This window comes from Pollachius pollachius (assembly GCF_949987615.1).
Source record: "Pollachius pollachius genome assembly, chromosome: 4".
Classification (NCBI taxonomy): Eukaryota; Metazoa; Chordata; class Actinopteri; order Gadiformes; family Gadidae; genus Pollachius; species Pollachius pollachius.
In genome coordinates, this window is record NC_136937.1 from 17,010,692 (window position 1) to 17,036,031 (window position 25,340).

Here is a 25,340-nt window from a genome sequence, read left to right on the forward strand (position 1 = left end):
TCTCTCTCTCTTGCGCTAACTTTAAACCTCTGCAGCACCCATGAACAGGTGCGTGAATGCAATGCCCATTTTGGTGGTTTAGTTTCAAAAGTGTTGCTCTCTTCAACTATTTTCTGCTCTCTCTCTCTCTCTCTCTCTCTCTCTCTCTCTCTCTCTCTCTCTTGCGCAAACTTTAAACCTCTGCAGCACCCATGAACAGAGAAGTCACAACAGTCAACCTCAGTTGGTGCTGGCAGTCACACAAGTCCTAAAAAACCAAGTTCTAAAAGTGGCCTGCTAACCCTGCTGTTTGGATTAAACCCACATACAAAATAAATGATCAGAAGGCAAAGTGAGCCACCATTGATGTTACATTGTGTTCCCCATAGCAGCTCATTACAATCCTTAACTCATGCATGAATATCTCAAATTTATCACATGATATCAACATGGATTATCTAAATTGATGAGAATTTAGGATCGATGACGTTTTAGGTTTTGACGTATTAACTCAGCTTCCTGGCGAGCACTTGGCCTAACGTGTGTCAGGAGTTTTCCGGTTTGAAACGGTCCTGCGTCTTCTTCTGTCTAATTCCCCGACTTCCACATTTGCACTCACAATCATCTCCTTTCGCCAAGAGAAGGGCATCAACAGATGCAATTAAGGAGCAGATAAGCCTCTGTGTCGCTTTCACCGCATTCCCCCTTTTCCCACCCCTCTGTTTAAGCTTTAATTACACCATCGGCCGGGGCAGCCATGCAGACAGGCCCGGGCCCCGGTCCCCCTCCCCCAGGATCAATACGTGGATGGGCTCCAAAAACGCCCATCTCCGATGTGTGATAACAGCCAGAGGAAGGTACCCGAGAGATGGAGATGGCAGGAACGCCAAAATGGGGTCCAATGATTTCTTTAGTTTTTTGTCCTGGAAATAATCTCTAAGCTGTTTGGTGAGAAAGGGGGCAGGGAGGGGAGTGGTTGCAGTTGGACGATATGGCATTACATCGTTTCCTCGTAGAGACAGAAAAACAACAACAAAGGATTTCGAGTAAACTCTTCCGGGCAGAGCAGAAAAAAAGTTTCCTGCCCCAGAAACTTCCATCGCTGAATACCAGGCGCCACTGTTCCTCCAGCGGAACACACCTGACCGACGTGATGAACCACACTATATTTCCCACAGCAATTCGCTGCATCGGCACGAGTTGTATTTGTTTTTTCTTCATTGGTCGTCGGGGATGGGGATAAAATGTATTCCAGTTCAAACCAAGGGACTCTGGGGAGGGCACTTAGAGGAGCATGAGGGCCACAAAGCACCATTAGTTTGTGCTCAATTAGATCAAGAGTGAGCGTGCCCAGATGGAAAGAGTGAAAGAAAGAGAGATGGGAAGTCGAGGGGGGGGGGGGGTTGAAAGATAAAGTGGCAGCAGAAAAAAAAAAAAGATTGTTGGAGGAGACGGTGCAGAGTGGTCATTATATGGTTAGAGAGGAGAAAAAAAGAGGAATAAAAAAACGGATTGGCAAGGTACGCGGACAAACCTGCGAGTCGGCCGAGTAAGATGGATGAGAGGAGGGAGGTGAGAGTGAGAGAGAGAGAACGAGAGAAACGACACAAAGAGAGGGAGAGAGCGGCTTGATTTAGAGACCGCAGAGAGTGAAATAGAGTTGGGGAAGACGTAAAGGGAGCAGGCTAAAGAGCCGCGGACAGGTATAGTAGTGAAGAGTTGTCACCCTCAAGGGTGTCTAGGCTCCGACACCATAAAACACTTTGCTCACGCTCACTACTGTCACCGCCGTCACAATGCCTCTCCTGCCCCTAACACACGTTAGTGGGGCACGGACATGCCCTGCTGCTGCTGCTGGAGGCTCAACTACTCTCTGACCCGCGGGCTCGCAGGGGTTTGGGTTATTTTTATATGCTCCATTGTTTGAGGGAATGAGGATGGGGAGAATGGAAGAGGGGGAGTGTAGGGGGGATGGTATGATGGATGGCAGGAGGGAGGGAGGGAGGGGGGGGGGGGGAGGAATTGGTGTAGCAGAGCTATGGTTAATTGGCTGGAGGATGGACAGAGGAAAGGATGGATAGTGAATGGATGGATGAAATGGTGGAGGATGGATGGAAGGATGAATTGATGGATGGATGGATGAATAGACGGAGAGAGGGAGGGATGGTTTGGTGAATGGATGGAGATAATTTAGTCCAACACGTAAACACAAACACAGTTCACCAGAGGACACCAGATCTTGGCATTCATACATGTCTGAATCTCATATGCATTAAATTACATTATATAGAACCATGTTCCAAGCTTCTCAGTTTTATTGGAACCAGGAACAGTCCACTTCCTGTGTTCTGACCAGGATGGGCGTTGACGGGCTTTGACAGCCTTTCTCTTTGTTCATTCACACTTCTTAACTTTAACTTAAGAATATCTGAAAAGATAATGGCTCTGCGGCACTTCATCGGGGTTTCAAAAATACATTTCTACGATTTGGGTTTGGGTCGCCAATTTTCCCAACTCAGGCTTCTGTGTCGTTATAGCAACAAGTCAGCTTCCAACCAAAAGGAATGCCGTTGTCAGCAGTTTGAGGAGGGTGATGAGCTCATCATTGGTTGATAATAGTATCCCTTAAACAAGGTAAACGGTATTCATGATCTCAACAATATTCTATATTGACTCGGTTGTGGTAATATAATACATTTGGAGAGCATAAAATCGATCCTTTGTGGCAACTCCGTGTTCATTTTGACATATTTAAAGCATGAAATCTGCAATGTGCTGCAATAAGTATTATATGTCGATGTTGAAAATGAATACCTCAACTGCACACACACACATGCCCACACACGCATACACGCACCACACACACACACACACACACACAGACACACATAGACACACACATACACACACACACACACACACACACGTACACACACACACATACACACACACACACACACAATCACACACACACACACACACACATACGCACACCAGATTTTTGAAAGACTTGATCAAAACAGACCACTTACAGCCTTTAAGATATTTTTCAAATCAAAACCCTCTTCAGAATTAACAAGCACAAATGAACATAGCCCACTTAAATCAAAGCCCTTCCTAGTCAAGATACAAGTATCGGACTGCTCACATCTGTGTGTATGTGTGTGTGTGTGTGTGTGTGTGTGTGTGTGTGTGTGTGTGTGTGTGTGTGTGTGTTTGTATGTGTGTGTGTGTGTGTGTGTGTGTGTGTGTGTGTGTGTGTGTGTGTGTGACGTGTCACTATCAGTGATTCTGAAGCTGAATTAGCCATGTTTCATGTCTTCAGGCGAACAAGCCTTATGTGAACAAACAACACATTTCAGGGGCCCATGTCGACATGAGGGTCGAACATGGCCGCGTGTCGGCGGGGGACGGCGCCCGGCGCTGTACACTTAGGTTGTAGCCGCCGTCCTCTGAGACAACACGCTCACGGCCGCTGTCGGCTCTAATTAAGTTATGGGCGTGCGGCGGGCGAGCGAGCGGGAAGGAGAAAGACAGTCAGAGCTGGGGAAAAAGGTCAATGAGCCGTCTGAAAAGACACACACTCAACCCACTAGTACCAATTGCCCTTTTTGAGGAGAGAGAGAGAGAGCGAGAGAGAGAGAGAGAGAGAGAGAGAGAGAGAGAGCGAGCGAGAGAGAGAGAGATAGTCACTGACAGGCCTAGCATTAAAGCCTTACCCTTGTGTGTGTGTGTGTGTGTGTGTGTGTGTGTGTGTGTGTGTGTGTGTGTGTGTGTGCGTTTGTGTGTGTGTGTGCGTGTGTGTGTGTGCGTGTGTGTGACTGTTGTACACAATGCACATTGTGTGTTTGTAAAAAAATAGATGTTGAATTGAACATGCAACGCAGCCTTCCATTTCGATTACCAGTCCCTGCAGGATACATACTAGCTTGTATGCTGTACATATTATTGTTTTTCTTGACATTTTAAATAAACGTCAAATGTTGGTGAATTTCTTAGAAGCAATTCAGTCAGAGCTGGCTTGAAGCAGTTGACAAGTGATTTTTCAAGACACCATCGTCGGTTTCATTTGGAAAGTGCAACAGACTTGAATGACCGCAGATGGACAGTATCCTGCCTGGTGATTATTCGCACTTATCCATTGAAACAAAGAACATTTTTCCACTTCCAAATTGTTAATTATGTTTGCAATGATGGTGATAATAGACCTACTACTACCAGAAGCCTCTGAAGGCATACCGTGGTTGAACATTTAAGCTTCCCGTAGATAACATTTAAGAGCAGTAATTTGAGTCTCGCTGGTTAGAAGTGGCACCGGGCCATCTGTCAGCCATTAGTGAGGGCAATGGGATAAGAAGGGAACATTTTTAGGGGTGTTTAGTCTCAAAAAGTCTGCCTTTCATCTCATCTCTCCTCCCACCTTTAACAGCTCTCAAATATTTACTAGAGCACCTTTAAAGGAGCAGACGAGTGAAAGTTAAATCTTTTATTTATTTTTATTATTTGAATAATTCATTTTTCATGGCTGGAGTTATTCCAGGACACCAGTCCCTGAAACATTCAGTGTAACTCTTACTCCTCTGTGTTCATTCGTGACTTCAAAACTCCCACATAACATATAGATCAGGGGTCGGCAACCCTAGGCACGCGTGCCACCACTGGCACGGGGCAGCATAATCATTGGCACACTTGAAAATAAATAAATAAATAATTAATTATTATTTAAAATTTTCACAGCACAATGGGGCAGCATTATCATTGCTACCATTTATTTTTTTTGCACTTTATTCTGTTTTTGGCATTTCCTCCCAGTGCAAATATGTTTAAATTAGTTACAGAAAGCAGTGTTCTGAAATGGGATCAATTAAAAGTTTTTAAACTTATGTTGTGAGTAATAAAGAAAACATTTAAAATATTGTTGCAAGTGGCCTGTATGCATTGCCTTCTCATGGTTTTGCAAAGCTGTACATGTCTTAAAGATATTGATGTGGATGGTTCCAACATTCTCATATATTCTCGTTTTTTACATTTCTCACAGCGCAAATATGTTTTTGAATGAGTTTCTGAGTGTTTCTGATATGTAAGTATAATTTGTAAGCCCATGTTGCAAATACAACCAAACCAAACCAACAACCAAAAAAACATTTAAAATGTTGATGCATGATTGTGGACTATATGGAAATAGTACAATTCCAGGTCTTCTGGAAATGTTTTTGGTCGCTGTGTCATAATTCAGCTTAATTTTTAATATATTGTTGCTTAAGGCACACTCATTAACGAGAAAATGTCAAACTGGCACTGCATGTTGAAAAGGTTGCTGACCCCTGATATAGACACACGGTCAATCCCCCACTCCACCACCTCTCTCTGGACAAAGTGACCAGGGGGCGTCCTGTTCAAGGGCCTTTTCACCATCTGTCCGTGAGAAAGGTTCCCTGCCACGTCAATCCTTTTATCTCGACAGAGTCAACGCCGTCGACCTCAGTACAGGCCGGTAACTGGGGGGGTGGCAGAAGTCCTCCAATCAGCTCCACCTGTGAGTCAGACATTACCAGTCCTAGCGCTGCACCAGACAGGCTCTTGAAAGGAGGGGTGGAGGGAGAATGGATGAGCTCTGGCTGCAGGGAGGTTACCATCACATGTTCAGGGGCCCATGCTGACCAACAGTAGCTCATTAGGATGCACTCTCCTCCCCGACGGCCCCCAAGGTTTTTGTTGATTTTTTTTTGTGGTCACTTTTGCTCTGATGGTGACAGTTTTTCAACGTCTTTTTGAACGTGATCATTTATCTATGGTTTCTGCTCATGATTAGTATGTATATGTTTAAGATATAGAGCTATAAACTTGAAACTACAAAAAAAGCCCTTCTGGAAAGTGTGTGTGTGACTACTTCAATTAGCATACTTCAAATTACATTATTTTCCAGACATATGCTGCTTGTCTTACCTTCAATCTGTTTCGGTTGTTGATGATAAGTGAATTAATTTGCAGTAAATAGTACATTTAACTTTTTTCCCAGATTAAAATGTTAATTTGTCTTTTGTCTTTTTGTCTCATGGGCATAGTTGTTTCTGTGTTCATCTTATTTTCCGATTCCTTTTCTGGCAATTAACCAGGTTGTCTATTGCCGTTTTCTATGAAGGTTCAGCTGGCTGCTGACTTTAATAAGCTTAAGGCGAAAAGTGAAAACGGGCTTTGCAACAATCCTCCAAAACACCCCCACATACCTATTTTTAAAGAAAATAAACGCAAACTAAAGTTAGGAACCGGATATCTTTGGCAACTTTCTGAAAATAAACTGTCATAGAGACAGTCACTTCCAGATGCTCAGATTTGTACATCTTTGCATTTGGCGTTAAGATATATATATATTATTTCATCTGAGGTTACAGTATGGACGTAGAGGAATCAATTCCTCCATCTCAGCGAAGAGGGTCTATTATGTAACTCACTGTCAGCCTCTCTGAAGACAATTGAGACATCAGAGGGGTGGGACAGCGAGCACATGAATCATGAGAGCTGATTGCAGCCGACCCCTAAAGCCCATTTGGTCTGATTGATATCTGGACTCCAAGCCTGCAGGAGAAGTATTCTGGAAACTGCAGGGTGTTTGTGTTCATGCGTTCATTTGTGCGTGCGTGCTTGTATGTGTGTGGAGAACAATAAGTGATTGAGTCAATCTAATGCGCATTCCGTGGCGGCCCTCTCTCGGTCGAGACGGGAGCGTCTGAGGGGGCCGTTGAGTTGACACAATAGTGTCATATGTCCTTGGTGAGCTTAAGAGGAAGCAGAGATTGAGTCTGAAGGACTCAGCGTGAGCGGCGCTACGATGGGGAACATTGCAGGGACATAAGGTATTACAGCTTCTTCAAGGCGGCTAACAAGCTGCTAATCCCCCAGAATAAGGTGGTCGACGCATTGATTTATAATGGACTGCAATCCCAGCATGCCTTGCTGTGTCAATGCAGGAGGGTTTGACTCTGATATTCATGCAGAGATCATTTGATCGCCAAGGCCATTGATTGCATTAGGTGAGATTTTGTCTAATACATATTCAATGTGTGTCGAATGAAACAGGAATGGTTAACTAGCATAGGAGTGGCAGTATTTGCTTAGGGCTTTATAGATTACATTAAAGCCTGAGGTCCGCGGTATGTTTAGAGATGCAGGGGATGGTATCGATCACATCTTTATCTGGTTTAATGTCAATCTGTTTTTCTTAGTAGTTATTTTTATTATTGACTACCACACTAAACAAATAACACAATGTTTCTTTAAGCAAAGCCTCCCAATCTCGTTGGTGATGTTTATCGGAATGTTCTTTCTGAATTGTGTCTTCTCGCATTGCATGGTGGGAGTTGATGTCCAGAATTAGTTATAATCCCGGATACTTGGTGAGTGTTTTCATTTATGGAGAGCCAGCTACATCCTTGCTGACAAACCTGTTTTAATACACGCAGACCCACAGACTATTAAACATTCACACACACGCACATGCGGACACACACACACACAACCATACATGCATACACACAGCCCCTTGCGCACACACAAACACACACTATTCAGCCCAGTTATGTAAACTTTTACACTGTCTTAACTCAGTGTCCACAGGTAACGTGGAGTTAGAAAATTACACACTATAGGTTCCCATACACAAACAAACACACAACACACGCACAAACCGACACACATACACACACACACACGCTTGACGAGCTGCATAAGCAGCAGCAGCAGTGCGCGGGTCACAGGAGTTCAGCGCGGACCTCTCCTGCCCTCATGTTTCTAACATGAGCTGATGACCTCACCTTGACCTCCCTAACCTTGTATTTTATTTCCTGCGACACCGCGACTCTCTGGAGTTTCATTAGAGTGATTGCGGCGGACAATGGAAACACCATTCATTTGCAGACTCTCTTGTGACTATAACACACTTAGCACTTCCCATAAAAAGCAGGGCCGCCGCCGTCACGTTTATTCCCATTCAGCCCCGGCCCAAGACTCTTGCATACCATTTGTCATCCACGAGCTAATGACAAAAGGGTTGTTTAAAACGACTCCCAGATAATATCCCCCACCCGTCACCGGGGCGTTGGGGGACGTCACCCTTCATCACAGGGACGTCCGCTCGCCTCGTGTGTGACGCGTGAGCTTGACGCAAGCGTGTAATTGTAACTGATATTAGAAGAGACTGGTTATTTTTTACAACGTGAAAGAATTTTCGGGGGTTTGGTAGGGGCGGGTGGGTAGGGGGGGAGGAGGAGGCGGCGATTATCTTGAAACACAACTATTAGCGGCCGGAGCGGATACTTTAAGAAGAGTGACATTTACAGATGGAAAATGAAGTAGGAGAAGTCAAGCGCCAAGGCCAGTTCATAAATGCCAGGGGGCCATTCTGCATGCAGACCTTCCTGGACTATGAATAATTTAGAAATCATTTCAGACCATCCGTGGCTCAGGATGAGATACAAACTGACTGATGTGGACCAGAAGTTAATCAGTTGTTTAGACGACAGAAACACCAAAATAAGGGAAAGTATACCTGTGGAAGACAAAATGAACGACAACAAGTTGAATTTAGTATCTGAAGGAACGTCACTGAGCTGTCCACGTAACTTACGTAATTACCACAATGTAGTCCTTGTAGGGATAGACCCAGCAGGATGGAAACTCTGAAACCTTATTGGGGAAAAACAGAGAAAGTGATTCTACAGAGAGTGAGAGGGAGAGTCTGAGAGAGAGAGACTCTGAGAGAAAGCAGGTCGGAGAGAGAGCCTGAGGTTGTTTTCGGGAATTCCCGCTGCAGAAAATCAAGAATAGAAATTGAAGCTTTTGTTGCACTTATGGTAGAATCTAGAGGCGGGTGCTAGAGTGGTCCTGACTCCCTTCATTAACATCCGATTGGTTCTCGAACAAGGTGGTCAGGGGTGTGGTGGACGGGCGGCTTCTGCCGGGACTCTGGTGAAACACATCGGTTAGTCTGATAAAGGGTTATGACGCAACCCCAGTGTAAGTCTCCCGTATGCCGGTCACTAAACCGACCGCTTCTTCCATTCAACCAGACCCAAGAGCACTGCCCCGTCTGAACGACAAGTGCTTCTATTGTGATACACACACACACACACACACACACACACACACACACACACACACACACACACACACACACACACACACACACACACACACACATACTGTACTCTCGATGTGTGTCATCGTTGTGAATATCCCACTGGAGCGACCGCCAATTAATAAGTCCCCACAAATGCACCGTGTCGTGCTGCCCACTCAGCCGAGAGCTCGCTCACGGGCCGCTGATGAGACGGGCACGGAGCAGAGTGTGTGTGACAAGGGGAAAAGAGGATTTGCTGACACACGCGTGCGTGCTGTGTTTGTGTGTGTGTTTGTGTGTGTGTGTGTGTGTGTGTGTGTGTGTGTGTGTGTGTGTGTGTTTTTGTCTACGCTTGACGAATGTCTTTTTTTTGTTTTCTTGTGTTTTCTCGTTTCAAATATTAATGGGGTGGGGCTGGGATTCATGAGAACACGAGCCCCCCGTCTCGCTCCGACTTATTAAGAAGGACGACGGAGGCGAGCGCTTCATTAGTAATGAGCCGCACAACCATCCGTGGTGGGGATGATTTTCTCCATGCCCGGCGTTCAACATGAACAATAACACGTGCATTCTTTATAACGCCGAATACGTCTTCTAAAAGGGGACCGCCACCGGCCCCGGGCTCAGACGGAGCAGACTCCCAGCGTCCTCCTCTGCTACGAGGATCTCAGTTCCTTCTGCTTCATAACTCATGTAAGCTTGATCCTATACGCTTCCTTTGCTGATCGGGAGGTGGAGGAGCTCCATCAGATTGGCACCACCACTACCGGGCGGCTCCACCACCAAGGGTGAGGAGTCTGAAGGAGGAGGAGCCTCCCCTGGGATCCACAATGGAAGAGCACGGCCTCTTGTCCTGGTCCTTTGAGCCGGCCTGTGAGCTGAGCTCTGTATGTGGAGCGCAATGGAGTGTGTGGGTGGGGGGGGATAGGTGGAGGTCGGATGAGAGAGTAGTGGAGTGGTGTGGACGAATGGGACGTAAAAGAACTTGTTCTGATGCATTTTTCACGACACCATTAGGGGCCCCTTTCTTCTTCTATGTGTGCTGAAAGACACAGAACCGCGCTGTGGATGGGGGATTGAAGACATGCAGGCCATGTGACTTATAGGCCAAGCACTTTGTAGCCCCCTCTATGTGGTTATGTAATGTAGCACAGCATTGATGATAATGTTGTATCTCTGCGGTATGTATGATTCAAGAGCTGTTATTTGAGTGTAAGTTGTTAAAAAAAAGGCAAAGCCATCCGTCAGCTGTTAGTGAGTGAAATGCGCTGTGGGGATATCTGTTCCCGGCTGCGCCTGAGTTCTGCCCAATCAGGGCGTCTCTTCCTTGATTGGCTCAGAGAATCCATTTGCCTGTCAATCACAGCTGCGTGAAATGCCAACCCTTGAGAAATGCGGGGTGAAAGGCGTTTTTGGGAGTTCTTTTGTTTTCAGAAGTCTACTCTCTTCTGCTCTTTCTTTACCACGCTCAAGTCTTATGTACCACAGCATTAATGGTTGAATCTAATTGATCTGTTTCTAAAACAAAAAAATAAATAATGGAAAGCTAAACTCAAAACCTCACATCCTTTTATCCTCTAGTAGAGGAGTTACTTTAAGAATTAATACAATTTTTTATAAAAACATTGGCGGATAATGATGATTTAGCGATGATATCAGCCCCATTATACACCATTTGCATCATAAGTCTAAAATACATACATTAATATAGAAATGATGAAAGACATGCTATTATGAAAATGCCAAAATGCATAAATGGATTAACCTTAATGGATTGTAAACCTTCTTAAGAGCCATACTTGCCACAATTTATTCATCAATGTGTTTAATAATAGAGTTCCATTTGTTAATCATAACACATGTGTTCACAGCGTAAACCCAGGAAACGAGATCCTGAAGTGAATATGAACGGTAGTATGTTAAAAGTGTGTCAGGTTGTGGGCATGTGGTTGTACTCACAGAATGCGTATCATAGACAATTGTTTTAATCAGGCTGTTGTTGTTTTGAGCCCATCTCTCATGTTTTGCCCTCAGAATGAATCAAAAGGCTAGATAAAAAATGCATAAGCATTAAGTAAGTAATTTAGTTGATACTCTGTTATTCTGCTAGTAAAATTATGCTTTATTTAACAAAACACGTGTGTGTGTGTGTGTGTGTGTGTGTGTGCGTGCGTGCGTGCGTGCGTGCGTGCGTGCGTGCGTGCGTGCGTGCGTGTGTGTGTGTGTGTGTGTGTGAATCCATTGCTTGACATACGTGTAGGGAGGAAACCAAGGTGTATTAAATGCACACAACTATGACCCATACAATTTGTATCCCAGATAAGCCAGCTGCCATCCTTTAAATCGATATCTCAGATTGCTTTGCCTAGCCACTGAGACCAAGCCAAAAGCCGTGAAGCCGTGTATTACCGGTCCGCGGGGACTTAGCTCTCGTCTGCCTATCCTTTTTGTCAAGCTAACCATCAGACACTGTAGCTAACACTTACATACAGTGATGGGCATTAGCATTGCACCGTAGCTGTCACCGCATGATGTTTATCCCCCCCCAACTTACTTAAAGCTAAAAGCTAAATGTTGCACCTTTTTTCTCTTTAGCTCGTCTTTATTCGGTGTTGGTGGGGTGAGGCACTCAACAGCTAAATATTAGATGGGATAAATGTGTGAAAAGTGTCAAAGTCGCCCGGAAATGTAAATATAGGTGGCTTTCCAAAGGTATTCTAGTGCAGCTTGATTTTTTGTGTTGTGTAGTGTTTTAGTGTGAAGGTTGACGGGTAGAGCTTTGAGAAAGAGAGAGAGAGAGAGAGAGAAAGAGAGAGAGAGAGAGAGAGAGAGAGAGAGAGAGAGAGAGAGAGAGAGAGAGAGAGAGAGAGAGAGAGTGTACTTCCTCTTTGTTATAAGGTTGACATCTCAGGTAACCCACTTTTACTTGGGCGTGTTTACTCTTTGATTATCGTCGGAGCAGAGGGAGAGCCCTCTTCCCCCACCAGCCGGGACCAGGGCTGACAGGCTGTCACAACACAAATGGAGACCCCGTCTGGGTGTTACCTAGGCGACACACATACACACACACACAGACACACACACAAGCATATATACGCAGACGCGTACGGTATAATTCTAGGTATCACACCTACAGGACACCTCTACCTCCACGGACACGTAAACATCCCATCACACATGCACACAATTAAAAAACAAACCTACACATATGCAGACACATATAAGCAGACACATAAACATCCAAACACACATATATCAAATAAAAAAACAACACACATATACGCACAATGCTCAGTAGCTTTGTTTACAAGCAGGTGGACTGTTTTTGAAGATGTGTGATGAAATACGAGCTCATCCATGGATAATAAAATAATAAATGTTTCATCGTCGTGAAAAGTAAAATCTTGATTGTTTAAGCCGTTTGCTGATGACCTAGAAAGGTCTTTAAGATCACAATAATTGGGCTTGTCGTAGCGTCACAACATCACATCACAATGACAATGAATGACGAGTAATGTTATTTTGGTCAATGATCATGAAATGATTTGTCATTATGGGGACACATTGTTGACATTGTAGTGTTTGGATCTGCCACAATGGTTCTCATACGAGATGTGGCAAAGCAAAGTTTTCATGAGCATTCTGATGTACAAGCCCTATAGAAGTAGCGTTATGGTAGGCTACCCGCTTCAGCAAGGCGATTCAGCAACCTCCAAACTTCACATCCAAGCATCGCAAATCCACCAAAAATACAATTCATTCTTGGCAAAGTTTAAAAAAGGAAGTGGAGAAAATACTTTATTTTTAAAATTCTAGCGCTACAATAAGCTGCCATAATGAATGACGTTTTCCACAACGGCTAAGCGGTGGTTTATCTCCACAGCCAGAGCCCCTCTGGCTGCTCCTTCTAACCAGCGGGGACGTAAAGCCCCCCCACCGACCAGGAATCCCTCTTCTGAATCCCTGAGCAGAGTGACCGGCCCCCAGATGGCTCCAGTCTGGTTTATATGACCTCCTTCCACCTCCTCTCCTTTAATATAGCCGCGGGTCCCCAGAACCCCGCCCCCCGAGGCGTCCACCCCCCTGCCAGTCGCTGGTCGACCTACATCCACTCCCCCTCCTTCATCTGCAGCCAACATCAACTACATTCAAGAAAACACACCCCATGTTCATGTGTGTGATGGTGGTGATGGTGGTGGGGCTGGGGGAGTCGGAGGAGGTATATATAAAGTCATCCAAATTTAAATTCCCCCTAATTTGAAATGACATATATCATAGATCAGTTTCCCTTCATATATTTCTATAAATTATTGGAAGTGTGCAACTGGAGTGTGCGTGCTTACTGTGTGTGTTTGTGCGCGCGTGTGTGTGTGTGTGTTTGTGTGTGTGTGTGTGAGTGTGTGTGTGTGTGTGTGTGTGTGTGTGTGTGTGTGTGTGTGTGTGTGTGTGTGCACTGCATGTGTGTCCGTGTGTGTGTGTGTGTGTGTACACATAAGCACAACCTCAGATGATAGACCAAAGGGTCACAGCAAAAACTTCACACAGACACACACACTGACATGTCTGTCTTTGGTGGCCATGCTCTCAGCTCTTCTCTCAGCTGTGTGTGTTCTTTGACGAGAGACGCCCGTGTGGGCGTGTGGCCTGGATGAGGTCTCGTGTTTGGAGGGAGAATGAACTGAGAAGTTTGTTCTGCCATTTCTACAGTTCCTTTGATGTCCCTCACAGACGTGCTCCGGGGGGGCACTGGGAAATGGCGGGAGATGGGCTGGGGGCGTTGGTAAGCAATTGGTATTTCAGAACTGTAGTAGTAAGCAACTGTTATTTCATAACATACACCGCTATGGAGCTTAAAGACCTCATTGGACATAATGTCTTGGCCACAATCAGGAGCGCATAGTGTTAATTATCGTGTTGTATCCTGTTTTCCTGCATAGAATCCAGCATTAAATCGCAGCTTAGTAGTAGTGTACTAAAGTGCAGTGTAAGTGCGTGTATAAGTGTGTGTATGAGTGTGTGTGCGTGTATAGGGATGGTCTTTAGATTGGGGACAATTCTCAAACTGGTGATAAGTCGGTCGTCTCCATGCTCGTTGGAATATGAATAATAACTTCTGTCCTCGTTGTTGTTTTTTTAATCGCTCTGGGACAAGTCATTATGGTTCACATTTGGTTGATCTAAACAGATGCTCCCTCTGTGCCTTCCTCGCTATCTCCAACACCCACCCTTCATCTGCTCTCTCCAAACACAACAAAATCTCTCCCTCCACCCCCAGATCCTCTGCTCTGCTCCACTCACCTCCGCGCCATCTGCTGCCGCGAGCACCGTGTGCGCCTCCACCCACAACTACAGACACTAAACCATACCTTGACATCAGCCGCTTTAATTAATGGACTGTTGACTATTGCCAGACTCTATTTATGTTGTGTATTCATACAAATAGACTCTTGCTTGCATTCGGATAAAACGGAGAGATGCCGCGATGACTCGCGTCCTCATCCTCCAATGCACACACACGCCATCACATACGCACACACACACACACACACACACACACACACACATACACACACACACATACACACCATCACCCATACATACACATGCAAGCACATACAAACACCATCATACAAACCACATACGCCATCACACGCCATCAAAAACACACAAATACACACACGCCATCACACAAACAAACACACACACAGCATCACACACACACACACACACACACGCTATCACACTCCTCCTTTGCATAGGCAGCAGAGCAGAGGGTAGTGGTTGTTGTTTTTATCCCTGCTGACAAAATGTCAACAATGCTCGTGTATCGTTGATTAACAAATAAGTGTTCTGCTGCTTCTTAGTTAACAATACAGAGAATTCATTAGTACATTTGGGAGGTTGTTTGTTTTGCGTTAGCAGCTGCCTCCTGCCTGGTTACTACCCAGTGCTTATCATCCCGTGTTGTCTTTAGGGCCGGGGTGGGGGAGGGGGCTGATTTACCATGACAAAAAATTATAAATACGTTTATCTTCCTTAATATTGTGTTCATTCATTGTGATTAACAGATTATCTATACAGTTTGCCAACCTGGCAACCTGTACAGAACCTTGGTTAGGGTTAATGGTGGAGGGGGTGTTGCTCAGTTGTGGTATTAGTGGCTCTTAATACAATAGGGAATGGGATATGGAAATAACTTGTCGACAGACAAAAGTAGATGCGATTAGAGGTTATGAATATCATGGGAGATTCCAGCCCTTCTGATCGTTATTCGATAGAACAGTCCCTCCAAATGAAGTGATGATCTGGAAAATGAGCTGTACTCTCAAAATTGAGTTTTCATTAGTGCAACGTCACGATCTATGATTGGCCGGTCTCTTAACGTTAATAGTCTTATCTCTCTCTCTCTCTCTCTCTCTCTTTCTCTGTCTCTCCCCCCCTCTGTCCTTGTACTAGTATTTATGCGTGCCTGTTACTGACGTAGTGTATGAGATGCATAGAAGCTGACTGAACAATATGCCCAGATCAACTGTGCAGTGCGTCAGAGATCAGTGATCTGCTAGATTGCTGTTTCGTGTCTATGCTGAATAATTGAAATCGCATTCGCTGCTTTTCCGGGCGTTGTCAAGTTAAACTACTTCTCTGCTTTGAAATGAATTACTGGCTTTTTTTTAAAGGATTTTATTAAAAACTGTGGATGTATTTATTAAGCACCTGCAAATTTTTTTCACAGGTAAATAATATTTGCTACACCTGCTTCAACGTTCTTCCTCCCAAACAATAAAAGCGTGTGTGTGAGTGTGGGGGGGGGGGGGGTGTGTGGGGTGTGGGTGTGGGTGTGTGTATGCTCCTTATAGTGTGTGATTGTGTGTGTGTGTGTGGGTGTGTGTGTGTGTGTGTGTGTGTGGGTGTGTGTGTGTGTGTGTGTGTGTGTGTGTGTGTGTGTGTGTGTGTGTGTGTGTGTGTGTTCCTGATAGAGTGTGTGTGCGTCCCTGATAGAGTGTGTGTGTGTTTCTGATAGAGCTATCACTCAGCCCTATGGCAGTGACATCTTGTTTTTCCACCCAACTGGCAGGATGTATCTATGGGTCAATTGTGATATTGCGGTGTTGACCCAGTGGTCGTAGATCACCGTGGAAACCACGGAGTGCACGGAACACCACTATCCGGAGGGTTGGGTCAGGTGAATCGAAGAAAGAACGAAGAATCTGAAGAAATAGCACGTCTCTGCTTCGCGTTTAACCAAACATAAACATGCCATCTCACTGCACCCGGCGCTGAACAAATGGAGGCACTCTGTACCAGGCCAAGGAGTCGCCTGCAGCTAGGCGCTTTCAAATTAAAAGCGTGTCTCGTTGTTGGGGCTCCGGAGCAAAAAGGGAGTGAATGGGAGCGTGCCGCAGTGTGGGACGAGGCACAACAGGGTGCAAAGCAGTGTGATCTACAGCGGCGCTGCACGTCACACATGCATGCACACCCACACACGCACACAAAAGCACACATAGACGCAAACACAGACACACATCAACGCAGACCCAGCATGCGCAACCACACACACACACACACACACACCCATACATGCACTCACCCACACTTGCACGGACCCACACATACACATGCACACACACACACAGAACTACACAAGCACACACACACACACACACACATAAGTAAGCACTCCCCAGAAGGATAGACACTGACAGGCCCTCACACACACACACACACACACACACACACACACACACACACACACACAGACGCACACACACATACACACACACACAGACACACACACACACACACACACACACACACACACACAAACACAAACACATGCATGCATGCACATACACAAATGTACACACACATAAAGAAACACACACATACACATTTTATCTCCTCCCCTCAATCTAGAATATCCTTCAGGAGCGGGAGAAGGATTAGATCGATCCAGAGAGAGAGAGAGAGAGAGAGGGATGGACAGGGTAGGAAGCTGAGGAGAGGGGTTAAGAGGGGGGGGGGGGGGATGGGGGGGTAGAGAGATGGAGAGGGAGAGGGGGAGGTGGAAGGGAGTGAGCTCTGTAATCCTGGTGGGGTTGGACACAGCTACCTGGCCTTCTGAAGGCTTCACACTAACCGTGGACAGGTTTCCCCTGTTATCCTCAGGGATTTAAATACAGTGTGTAATCACCTCCACACCTCCACGGGATCCAATCACGTGTCAGGAATACCAATCAGAAGACACAAGCGCACGCTGGGAGATGGCAGAGTGGCTCTTTGGTTGGGTTGGACTTGCAATATGAGAATGGTTACCTCAATCGCAGAAAAAATGTCATTAACTTTCCTCCTCTCGGTGGGAAGTTACAGCTGCTTATTTTCTGGAGTGGTTGGTCATGATGTTGTGTGTTTGTGTCTGTTTTTGTATGTGTGTTTGTGTGTGTGTGTGTGTGTGTGTGTGTGTGTGTGTGTGTGTGTGTGTGTGTGTGTGTGTGTGTGTGTGTGTGTGTGTGTGTGTGTGTGTGTTCATGTTTGTCCAGAGTAGTAGAAGAACAGTTTTTGTGAAGTTTGAATTGTATGGATTTGGCTGTCTCGGAGTAATTTCTGTGATGTAAATACTAAATAATTGAGAATAAAATGTCCCCCCAACCATCTATTATTAATATTTATTAATGAATGTATTCATTTATTTGATATATTTGTACATTTTTAATTTGAAGGGGAGTAATGAGCCGGGATATCAAACAAACCCAAAATGACATAGACTCGAGTAACACAACTGTAATGTCCAGGTAAAGGCACTGGGACCTTGTGTATAGATGTATGTAGTGACCGTGTGCCTGTGTGTGTGTCCCAGGGTCCAGGGGCGAGGCCCTCCAGTCCGGGACCCTCCCCCGCTTCCTGCAGGAGCCCGACGACGCCTACATCATCAAGAGCAACCCCATCAAGCTGCGCTGCCGGGCCCAGCCCGCGCTGCAGATCTTCTTCAAGTGCAACGGGGAATGGGTCCATCAGAGCCAGCACCTGGCCCAGGAGCACACCGACCTGGGCACCGGTACGGAGCACACCCCGCACACACGCACGCACACACGCAATCACGCACCACGCACGCACGCACACACTCAGTCACACACTAACGAACTCCCTCACTCACTCACTGATACACTCACTCATAAACTCACACACACTAATGAACTCCCTCATTTACTCGCACCACGCACGCACACACTCAGTCACACGCTCATAAACTCACTTACTCACTCAGATATACACACACACACACACACACAAATACTGGATACAAAGTGTACTGGACAACCCGTGTTGTCTCAAAATAGCGTTCTTAATTGTTAATGTGACAGCCGTGACAAACGGCCCTGATGGCTATCTCCTGTTAGCGGCCGAGACCCGGTCTCTACGTCTTCACTGGCCCGGTCGCTTATAGACCCGCTCCCATCTATCTCCTTATCACCAGTCACCAACGCTCTCGCTCTCTACTTCTCTCTCTCTCTTTCTCTCACTCTCCCTCGCTCCCTCTCTCTCTCCCCCTCGCCCTCTCTATAACTCTCTCTCGCCTCCTCTCACCCTCCTCTGGGACAGATGGGGCAGACATTGAGAGCTGGATCTTTTTACTGGACTGGCATGCCAGAGGACTGAATATAAGGAAGAAGTTGAAGTGCCAAAATCTATTCATTTTTTTATTTTAATTTATTCAGCACTTTCTGATCCCATCTGCAGCTACTATAGGATATATTTGCACAGATTGGGCCAATTAATGGGCTGGTTGTAAAACAGAGAATGTAGAGATATGTAGTCACCAGCCTCATATTTGTTTTTTTTAATTCACAACTCTTTATGTGTTTGTAAAAAATACTAATTTTTAAGAGCTCATGCAGCACAATAATGTACCTGTTTCCGTAAAGGGTAACACTTGATAGTACTGTAAAACATACTATTTGCGAAATGACATTATTTTATCATGTTACCCTAACATCTAATGCAAAATTTATAAAAATAACTATCATGAATAAATGGAGGATTATTTATGGCTCAAATAGAAAGCTACAAAAGTCATCATTTATTTCCTGACATGTTATTAAAAATAGATGATAGTCCATGAGATCTTGAAGTCATTGCCAATTCCATATGCATTGCTTGATTATAAACGTATACAAAATAAATTGCTACCTTAGTACATCATAATGTAATGAACATACATTATTTAAAAGTTTGGATTATTGGTTAATAACCACCACATTGCCATCGTCGCCCCCACATATTGTCGTTAACCTTCAGCATGGAAGTATTACAATGTTCACTGGGTAATAGCAAAACAGGCCAAATGGCTGCATTCTCATGAATTTAGCCTTACACAAACTGTTGGGATCTGTTTTGTATTGAAACTGCTATTTGTGTGTGTATACAGAATTTGTTTATATATTCAAACACAAAAGGAGGCTCAATTTAATGACTAATGAAAATCGAAAATGCACAAAACAATACTAGTATATATAAATAAATCAATAATTTATTATAAAAAGTCCAGGAAATAGTTCCTTATTGTAAGAGTTTGGAGAGAAAAATGACTGGGAGGGTGTGATTACTCCAAGAATAATAATATTTAGAGTAGAATATATTATATTTCTTATACATAGAAACCATGTCCGCTTAAGACCCTGTTATTAGTGGTTTTACCTGAACACAAATCCAGCTATACAGTTATTTATTGTTCTAATACTGATGGTCGAACACATACAGAAACAGATAGTGCTGTCACAGCCCATCCCTAACCTGTATTTGTTAATGTATCATCCTCATTAATGCATTCATCATTCATATCCTCTGTATTATTATGATGAAACAGTAACATGTGCGGATGGAGAAAGATGCTTACTCTATAAGTCTATGGACATATAACGCATCCTGAAGTCCACACACCTCTTTTAATGAGCTTGTGCAGTGTGGTTAGGATGAGTAGTGGCCATCCTCTTATTCATGCTATTGATGAATTCACCACCACCATATTACTCCCAAGACGTTGGATTAGGAGGAGACGGGAGCTTCAAAGCCGTAGCAGCTGGATATTCCTCCATTACCCAGAAGGCAACGGTTGGCCTTCTGTGTGGTGTTCAAGTTATAGTTGACATTCACAAAATCTCACACAATCACAAACACACTTACCAAAACCTTAGATGATGGAATTTAAATTAATTAAATTATTTCACCACTGGTGTAGTCAATCATTTCATTTTTAGATTTTAGATTTGAATCTGATGGTTGGAATACAACAGTTCATTAATTTCGCGGCAGATAAGAGAACAAATTTAACAAATAAAAGCACTGATTGATGCTAAGTCAATGTTTGCCACCAGGCCAGAATTTGTGTCATAAACAAGAGATATGTTGCTTTAAAAAATACATGTGAGTCCTAGCATACTTAGCAATTACTCAGCCTAGTTTGTTCAAACATTTGCTTAGATATAGCTCCCTGTTGTTATTTCCTTCCCACTTTGACTTTGCTAAGCTCTGTTTGGCTCTGTTTGTTTTCCACCAAAGCAAGCCGAGCAAACATTCTGTTTTCTCTTCTGCTTAATGTACTGGTTGCCATGTTGTAGTAAAAACCCCTATGGGGCTGCTTTGCATCATGTCTACCAGGCTTTGCTTGCCGGACATGCTGTGGGATTTTCTACATGATGTTGTCAAAAAACTTGTATTTGCTTCTAGTTTGGCTCACATTGCTGCTCAGGAGCTCTGTAAAAGCCACACTGAAATAGAAAGAAAACAAACAACAAAACATATTGTTTGGGCACGGTTCCTGCTGTGTCATGGCTCTATATGGTATGCTATAGTTGGTGTTTGTGTGGTAACGGTGAGTCAAAGCCAGCACGTGTCGTTTGAATCATTCTGTGAGTCACTACCAGGGTATCCCCTGCTCACGCTCAACACACACAAAACATGGTTTGTATTGATAAATCATTCATCATTATTCGCGTATATAATGAGTTTGCACTGGGAAATGCGGCTGCAATTATTGTCTGTGTGCATCCGATCAACGTATTGACGGTTGTTGCTGCGGTTACGCTTGTGTCGTTGATCTTGCTATCGTTTCTCAGCCCAGGGGGTACTGGGGATGGATTGTAGGATCAACATTGTTAGCCATGAAAAATGATCCAATGAATGAATGCTCAAACATCTCCTGGTTATAAACATAAATAATGCCCTGCATAGTGTACTGTCCCAACAGATATATCAATATAACCAGAGTATAATCGTGCTTTTGTTATTCCACAACAAGCCTTCTCAACTTGGGTCATACTGTTGTTTTACAAGTCAAACCGCTCCTATCATACTGGTAATAAAGTTATGTTATGACCTTATGAATAATTTTGTTTTGTGATATTGGGAATAAGTTATAAGTTATGAGCTTATGAAGTCAGATTGTTGAGTATTGTATTGTGAATAAAGTCAAAAAAGTTAAAATATATGGAGTTTGACACACTGGAAATGCTGCGTATGCTGCTTGTGATCAGATATGCAAAAAGGTCACATGTGATATTGTGTTGCTTTGTAGTTGTCGAAGCTGAACAAAGGACGCCACACACACAATTTTTGTCAATCGTCATCAAACATAACAACTCTTTAGAAAGAAGATTGTCTGCTTATATCAACTTCAAACATTGATTGTATTTGAGTCATGGTCCTTTGTTTTAGTTGAGACTAAAAGAAATGCAGAATAGAGTGGATGAGGATGAAGTGCCACTGGCAGGCTATTTCGACATGTGTGACGACGTAAACCTTGGATGCTGGATCGTGGTTGAAAACGCTGGTGTGTTTTGAAATCCCCGAAAAGAAAGCCCAATTGAAACCTGTGCTGTGTTACCAGGCGCTTTCATGATTTACATATTTGAGACTATTTATAAAGGATAGTAGTATCAAAACAATCCCACCAAATTAAATGTGAGTTTTATTTGGTACATGATCTGCATGATCAAAAGGTCAATATGGATGTGTTTTCCAAATACAATACTGTCGATTATATTTCCTTATCCTTGTTAAATTGGTAAGCCCTTTGATGCCAGCAGACTTGTTCGACACACACACACACACACACACACACACACTGGAAACCGACTGCCGCTAATACATTTTTATGGATGATTTTAGGAAGAAGAGTAAAGTCATAGAGGGACTTTGGACTAAAGCCTATACCGTCCGAGGGGACTCAAGTTCAGGAAAAAAGTTGACAAGCGGTACAAAAATAGCCCGTCTTAGCTTGAAGTGCAGTTTATCAAAGCACTTATTCCAAATGTACAGAGTAAACGACTAAGACGACAAACAACATTAGAGTCACGAGGTTAGAAGTGAGATCTCACGAGCCAAAGGGAGGATATTCTGGGTGAAGTCCTCGTTTCACGGCGCCGCGATGAGAGGGAGTGTTGGGATGGTGAGGCTCAACACAAGCGCCTTTTCTTTTGGGGGGGGAGGGCGTTCAGGCATCCACCCACCACCGAAAAGTTGATACTCGGATGGAGAGATAGGAGGAGAGGAGGAGGAGGAGGAAAGAGGCTGGGTGGGAGGGGGGGGGGGGGGGAGTGGCGGCTCTTGCAGAGTATTTTAATGGAGAGATAGAAGGGGAAGGAGGGCTGAACGGGGGGTAGAGGAGAGATAAGGCGAAAGAGGAGGAGGAGTGGAGGGGAGAGGAGTCGTGGCTCGTGGGAGTCCACCGCTGGGCGCTTCGATTACATCCAACGCTCCCAGAGCAATCCCCCACCCCAAGCCCTGAGTGGACCGGAGGAGACGGGGAGTCTGTGTGTGTGTGTGTGTATGTGTGTGTGTGTGTGTGTGTGTGTGTGTGTGTGTGTGTGTTTGCAGAATCAGAACCAAAACAACCTGGGGAGAAAGAGATGGAGAAAGATATAAAGATGTATTTTCTTCGGATCAACCAAAGAAAATACGAGATGGTTGAGATTCCTCCTAGACTTCTTCTTTCTCTTTTTTTTTGTGTTGCATTGAATTTTCTTGGGGAAATGATTCTCTTTTTTTGTGTTGAGAGACAGGATGTTTGAAGGTAACACAGCTTGTTTTTGTCCTGTTCTTCCTCTTTGATTGGCGTATTCAACCTGCCCTTCACTCAGGAAAGCATTGGTCAGAGGAGGAACTTCTGCCTGTCTTTGTCTAGTCTACACCTTGGTTGTTTCACACACACACACACACACACACACACACACACACACACACGCACACACACACACACACACACACACGCACACACACACACACATACAAATTACTAAAAGATGGCACATTATTTCCTGTGACCTCTAGCATTCATATTCATGTAGAACATAAAGCTATTGGTACATTCATAACTCAGTGTTGGTAATCCCAGAGTTAGAGACAGGGCCCGCTCCCCCTAAAAGGACAAGTCCCAACACACTTCTAGGTCAGTCATATGTTAAAAGGCTTATTCTGTTCTGACCTCACAACCAGCCGTTCATCACTTGCTCCCTGTACCATTTTAAGAGGGGGGATTGACAATATACGGAATAATATCAAAACCCGATTAAATGAGTTGGGTCTTTTCATATGAAACTAGTCGAGTCAAGTGTATCACGTGCTTCTGAGAGAAAAACAATTAGGTTAATGGCTGCGCGGTGCAATTAGCATTCTTCTCCTTTTCCTGGGATTTCTATGGTAATGAGTCGGCAGCGCTTTAAGAGATTGTTGTGTATTCAGTCTTATTATGTGCTATTCCTGTTACTCCACTACACCACCAGATGGCGCACTTACCTAGTGTTATACTGAGACTGTGTAATGTGATGTTGAGTGTACTACTCGTTGAGTGAACCTACAGTGCCCGTCTCGTTCTTTATTCCATTATATTAACAAGTACAAGTTTAGTATAGAACAAATTGGCGATGAGGATGATGAATACCGTACCTCTACCTGCGTTATTTTCTGCCGGTTGCCGGACAACTTACAATTCCGTTCAACACTTGGGCTAAGATGTTTGAGAACTATCTACTAGCCATACACACGGAGGGGGACGACTGGCCAGACACAAGGTTACGTGCAATCCTCTTACATTGTCTGGGTACAGAGGGCCAGCGTGTGATTTACAAACTTGCAGACGCAGGTGCGTCCTACAAAGAAGCAATGGATGCACTGCGTGCACACTTCATTCTTGCAATAAACGTTGTGGTGGAACGTCACAAGTTCAGACGAAGAAAACGGAGGAGACTATTACAGAGTATGTTGCCGCTCTGCGCGAGCTAGCCACAAAGTGCGGATTTGAAGGTAACAGAGACGAAATGATACGTGATCAGATTATTGAGCATGCAAGCTGCGCTAAAGTGCGCGACAGACTGTTGGTGCAAAGTGATGCAAACTTGACACTAGAGTAAACGTTGAAAATCGCAGTCCAAGTGGAATCCGCAATTGGATATGCGCGAACGCTGGGTCCAGATGCGCGGGCTCCGGTGCAAGCGGTGACGGCGAAGCCTAAACGTCCATTCAAAGGCAGAGGGATGAACAACCACCAGGCTGTGCCTACAAAGGCCACACCAAGACAGGTCCAATGTTTTAGGTGTGGGTCATCTACTCATCTTGCAAATGCTTCTGACTGCCCTGCGCGGAAATGCAATAAAATGGGACACTTTGCAAAGGTATGTAAGTCTTCTGAAAGGCCAGCCAGAACTTTAAGTGTAGTTAGGGTACTGGGAATTTATCAAAATAGGCCAGCTCAGAAAATAACGTGTGATGTGACTATTAATGCAAAGTCAGCTTCTTGTCCAGTAGAACTAGTGGTAGATACAGGTGCCGCTGTGTCTATCATTCCTGAACCTGTCTACCGAGAGCATTTCAGTAAAGTGGCCCTGACTGAACCAAATGTGAAGTTAGTGTCATACACAAAGTCAGATATCCCAGTACTAGGCTGTCTATCAGCTACAGTGCAGCATGCTAATACTACAGCACCAGCTATATTATATGTGGTGGAAAAGGCAGGTACTGCTGTCTTGGGAATGGACGTATTCAGGGCACTTGGACTTTGCATTGTGGGAAATTCTGTGCTCTCACCTGCGGCTCCAGAGGTCAAAACTGGGCCAGTGACCTGTGTGAAACTGGGCTTAGCTAAGGACTTTCTCCACCGGGTGAAAATGAAGGAGGGCAACTAAGCAGTACAGCCCATTCAACAGAAACTGCGGAGACTTCCTCTCTCCGTGAGACAAGCCGTCGACACGGAGCTCGA

The 25,340-nt window shown here is 44.6% G+C and overlaps 1 protein-coding gene across 1 annotated transcript in view; it reads left to right on the top strand.

Annotated features, from left to right (window-relative positions):
- LOC307074209 (netrin receptor UNC5D-like) overlaps positions 1-25,340 on the top strand; it is a gene marked incomplete at both ends in the record, with an annotated part of 151,846 nt that overhangs the window by 63,315 nt on the left and 63,191 nt on the right. The window contains one exon of the mRNA XM_079734233.1: positions 17,949-18,146. Within this exon, the coding sequence (XP_079590359.1) occupies positions 17,949-18,146 (198 nt within the window). The remainder of the gene's footprint in view (positions 1-17,948; positions 18,147-25,340) is intronic.